General features: G+C 38.1%; 1 protein-coding gene across 1 annotated transcript; it reads left to right on the top strand.

Annotated features, from left to right (window-relative positions):
- Nucleotides 1-818: 818 nt before the first annotated feature.
- LOC137072090 (diamine acetyltransferase 1-like) lies at nt 819-3,628 on the top strand. Its single transcript, XM_067440310.1, has 3 exons — nt 819-1,185; nt 1,280-1,320; nt 2,838-3,628. The coding sequence occupies exons 1-3, from the start codon at nt 1,107-1,109 to the stop codon at nt 3,006-3,008; spliced, it is 291 nt and encodes a 96-aa protein (XP_067296411.1). The 5' UTR covers nt 819-1,106; the 3' UTR covers nt 3,009-3,628.
- The last annotated feature ends 1,687 nt before the right edge of the window (nt 3,629-5,315 follow it).

Genomic DNA, 5,315 nt, shown 5'->3' on the forward strand with positions numbered 1-5,315 from the left:
ACTGCAAAAAATACTTTCTTAATCTGTTTTCCAGTATGAATATAGAAATATTTACAATTAGGATATGTTTACTTGCAAAGCAAAATGTTTTGTTTTGTGATAAATTTATCAAAATGAAGCAAGTTTATAAATAAACACTTAGTTTACCCTTTGAATTAAGTTAAGAATTACATTTTGAACCCCTTAGTAATGACAGGAATGCTTATCAGTATACATCTGGAAAAAAAACTAAAGAATGTTCAAAAGTAAAACTAAACTTTACCAAAAAAAATTTATTTTATAATGTTTTCATGTGTATCTGAATGCATTCTGATGAGAACTGATTTTAGGACCCAGCGGAACAGCTCATCCGCTCCATATAGAGCTATAAGACCATCTAGTGGCAAAAGTTATAAAATATGTTATATTTTTATTATGGAGACGTGTTCTCTGGAGTGACCAATCCCCTGTCTCTGTTCGGTTGCCAGGCTAACGGTACTTGTCTGACTGCATTGTACCACGTGTAAAGTTTGGTGGAGGAGAGATTATGGGGTGGTGTTGTTTTTCAGTGGTTGGGCTTGGTCCCTTAGTTCCAGTAAAAGGAACTCTTAATGCTTCAGCATACCAAGACATTTTGGACAATTTCATGCTCTCAACTTTAAGGGAAAAGTTTGGAGATGGCCACCTCCTGACCAACATGGGTCAACTCCACATTAAACCCTACGGATTAGGAATGGGATGGCATTAAAGGTCATCTGCATGTAAAGGCAAGGCAGGCATCCCAAAACTTTTGGCAATATAGTGAATGTATATATATAAAAAAAAAAATATATATATATTTTTTGCAGTGTGGTATAAATGTTCAAATCAACACAATAAATATGAAAAGAAAAATTAAATGACAGATTAATCGAAACTGTTATACCGGAAATGACGTGACTGTGGTATATGCGAGGGTTGTGATGCCAATAATCCCACCTGGAAATAATTTCAGCAAATCACAAACCAACAGCATGTACCTCCATGTCTTATCTGTGATTTTTAAGTTGTTACAAAATGCTTTCTCTTGCTGCAAACAATAGAGTGACTGAACCTTTTTTCCAGGTCATGTGATCATTGGCTTTGCCATGTATTATTTCACCTATGACCCCTGGATTGGGAAACTTCTCTACTTGGAGGACTTCTACGTCATGAAGGAGTATCGGGGTATGAATGTGACCGTATGCTTTTGCGAAATCAAACTGTCATATTTATGAGACGCTGTCATGATGTAACAGACTTTTCCTTCTGCTCAAATTAGGCTTTGGAATTGGCTCTGAAATCCTGAAGAAACTGAGTCAGGTGATTTCCTTTATTACAACTAAAGATCAACAGCATCTGTTTCTGTCAGCTGCTAGACCGCATCAATTGTCCTGCTTTAAAGAAGTGCCCTTGTTTTGTTGTGGTGTATAACATAAGCCCCTTTCACACTGCACGTCGGACCCGCAATATTCCCGGAACAATGCCGGGTCATCTTCTGTGTGAAAGCAACCACGTCCCGGGATTGATTACCGAATTGAACCCGGGTCAGGGACCTAGTAACATTGCGGGATTCGACCCGGGACGAGCGCTGTGTGAACAAAAGCCAAAACTAATGCTGCAACGTGTACGTAGTTATCGTGCGACTCCTAGAACTTGTTTTTTCAATAATACAACCCTGCAGTGCCAGAAGAGCAGTCGGTGTTTTAAACGCAGAGAGTGTTCGTATACAAAAGAAACTAAAATTAAACAAGCAGAAATGTGTCGAGACCACGGAGCGCCTTACTATCCGCGCTGAAGCTGTGATCGCTCGCCATTATACGTCACATCAGGATGTCACGTGTCAACTCGATTCGGGACCGTTACGGGTTGTGTGTGAAAGCGCACATATTACGGTATTTCGCTGGCAGTGTGAATGGGCCAAATCTAGCGGCCCGGGAACAAATGCCGGGTCGCATTATCCGTGTGTTTGCCGGAATCGCAGTGTTAAAGGGGCTATACTGAAGCAAATGTAAAGTAAAACATAGTTGTATTATTTGATATTACATTTCAACATAAACATTACAAACGTGAAATTACAAATACGGTTATGCACATAAATGACATTAAAGTATTTTTTAGTTGACAATAAATGCTAGTAAGTACATTTTAACAATATTTCAAAGACAATAGAAATAATTATGACATTTTATATAAAGATGTACTAACGTGGGTCAAAAAAAACAGAGGTTCAACTAATTGCATTTCATAGAAATATAATTTATATTAATATATATTTAGTACTAATATAAACTAGTGCTAGCAAATCGATTAATCGCATCCAACAAAAAAGTTTGTGTTTATATACTGTGTGTGTGTTTGTGTAAAGATATAATATATATATATATATATATATATATATATATATATATATATATATATATATATATATATATATATATATATATATATATATATATATATAAAATATATACATAAATAAATATATGTACACACACACACACCTACACAGACACGCACACACACATATACTGTAAACAAACTTTTATGTTAGATATGATTAATCTCGATTAATCGATTTGACCGCACTTATTTAAATTAGTATATTTTTATTTAATTGCAAACAATCAGTGTCTGAAAGCATTCCGTATTATTTTCTCGTAAAGGTATGCTAAAGTATACTTCTTTTTCACAAGGGTACCAAAGATCGAAGTATACAATTCTAGTTAATAAGTAGTCCCAGGTTAATGATCTAACATTATACAGCCCCTCCAATCTTGTTGACGGCAGTATATCTTGTACTAAATCAGTGTTCTCAATCCTTTACTGGTCTTCTGCAGACGGCGGTCAGGACTCGCTGCAATAGTATGCACTTCATCGTAGCGGAGTGGAACAAACCCTCCATCGACTTCTACAAGCGGCGCGGAGCTTCAGATCTCTCTCTGGAGGAAGGGTGGAGGCTCTTCAAGATCGACAAGCAGAACCTCCTCAAGATGACGGACGAGGAGTGAGCCGGATGGCAGGAGGAAACCATGATATATAGCACTTATTGTATGTATCGTGCAATTTATATCCCAAAATTTTACGTGCATATGATACACATCGCCTCCCCATTGGGTAGGTTTTATGGTGTGAGGTGTGTACATATAACACGTTATAAAGTGTGTTATTATAAGCACTCGAAAACATTTATTTTCATGTATAAATCTCACGATAAATACAATACGTGCTATAGATACGCATTTGCTTGGGATCGGGCTGCTGTGACTGACCCTCAGGTGGACAGATCGACAAATGTCACTTTGAAGCTTTCAGGGTGTGATGTTACATCCACAACCTTTGACTCTTACCCATAATTTTACATGGCTGTCCTCTTTATATGTCTTTGTGTTTTTTGTATAAAAAGGCTGAGAAAAGTTGAGATGCATCTAAATCTTCAGATGCGTAGTTCTCTTAAAATACATCATTTTGAAGATTATATTCTTGTTTTGAAGATCTATTTTCCTTTTGTGATTTAATGCTTCATGCAACAGAGACTTACAATGCAATGTAATGATGTGTATATGTCATATTTACTTCTTTGTATTACTTCATCTTGGGAAAAATAAATAAAAAATTTATCTTTATTCCCCCCAATTGTTTTTATGTTATATATGATGCTTCCCCGTTTAATACTTGGCAACACTGCAATTTCATCCCAAAAGGTTAACAGACACTACAGCACATACACTACAGGTAAAATCATTGTTTTCTTTTTGTGTATTTATGCACTGGTCAGTTTTGAGATTTTGGCCTATTATTATCTTGGTTCAGATTAGTGGAAAGAAAACATCCAAAATAGCCTACCCATGTGAACTTTATCTATTTGCATGTGTTAGGTTAGATGTATTTTTTAAAGGGATCCCATGGTGTTGAGACTTGTATGGCTTAATATAACATAAATGATGTATCTTACTGAATTATGTGGTAGAAAACCCATGAAAGATCTACGTTATTTAAAAAATCGATTTTATATTTGGACCATGGGCGGCGCCATTTTGTTTGCGTTCTAGGTTGATGACGTAGAGTGGTTGAACTCCTCAATCAGCTGGCATTACCCGTAGCTATTTTTACCACAACGCAACTCGAAAATTGTTTCAGAGTTAAACAAAACAATTGAATTGCTTTGTAATTGTACTTAAAACACACTCAAACATACATGTGCACACAAACTCACCTACACAAGTCACAAACAGATCGGCGGGCGCGCACACACACACCTGACTGCTCTGTCTCAATCGCATGCATCATCACCAAAACATCCTGCCTCTCTTCCTCACGTTACTTTATCCCATCGTCCTACCTAGATATTTCCCTCTGCTGGTCACATTAGGCATTATAGTTAATCTACTATCAACAGTCTATCTAGGGAACAGGATGTGTTGAACAGGATATCAACGCAGGGAATAGATTGAGGGTTATGTATGCGCGCGCAGTGATGCGTGTGTGTGTGTTCGCGCCGATCTGTTGGGGTGTGTGTGTGTGTTCGCGCCGATCTGTTGGTGTGTGTGTGTGTGTGTGTGTGTGTGTGTGTGTGTGTGTGTGTGTGTTCGCGCCGATCTGTTGGGGTGTGTGTGAGTCTGTGTGAGAGAGAGAGAGTTTGTGTGCACACGTATGTTTGAGTGCGTGAAGTCGGACAGCTGTTTGTAAATCGGCTTTACTCGTTATTGCGGTGGAACGTGAGACTGAATGACTGCACTCGAACATGTCCACTATGGTGTCGGACAACACTACAAATGGCCGTCCCTTCAAATAATGCCCTATTTAAGGGTATAGGGTCGATTTCGGATGCAGCCCCTGTCGTGGAGACTGAGCAGCCCAACATCTCGATTGAGACAGAGCCTGTCGTGTGCGCGCCCGCCGATCTGTTTGTGACTTGTGTAGGTGAGTTTGTGTGCACATGTATGTTTGAGTGTGTTTTAAGTATAATTACAAAGGAATTCATTGGTTTTGTTTAACTCTGAAACAATTTTCGAGTTGCGTTGTGGTAAAAATAGCTACGGGTAATGCCAGCTGATTGAGGAGTTCAACCACTCTACGTCATCAACCTAGAACGCAAACAAAATGGCGCCGCCCATGGTCCAAATATAAAATCGATTTTTAAAATAACGTAGATCTTTCATGGGTTTTCTACTACATAATTCAGTAAGAGACATCATTTATGTTATATTAAGCCATACAAGTCTCAACACCATGGGATCCCTTTAAAGGTCAGAAATCTCCACTTCAGCAGCTTTACATCCAGAAAAGTCTGCTTGTTTGGAGTCCTTCCTATCTCT

Source organism: Pseudorasbora parva, chromosome 3, assembly GCF_024679245.1.
Source record: "Pseudorasbora parva isolate DD20220531a chromosome 3, ASM2467924v1, whole genome shotgun sequence".
Classification (NCBI taxonomy): domain Eukaryota; kingdom Metazoa; phylum Chordata; class Actinopteri; order Cypriniformes; family Gobionidae; genus Pseudorasbora; species Pseudorasbora parva.

Excerpts from the sequence above, each read along its gene's own strand:
- LOC137072090 (XM_067440310.1), top strand. The coding sequence starts at position 1,107 with ATGTATTATTTCACCTATGACCCCTGGATTGGGAAACTTCTCTACTTG. Across the intron at positions 1,186-1,279 it reads CGTCATGAAGGAGTATCGGG|GCTTTGGAATTGGCTCTGAA; the intron begins GTATGAATGTGA and ends TGCTCAAATTAG. Across the intron at positions 1,321-2,837 it reads TCCTGAAGAAACTGAGTCAG|ACGGCGGTCAGGACTCGCTG; the intron begins GTGATTTCCTTT and ends GGTCTTCTGCAG.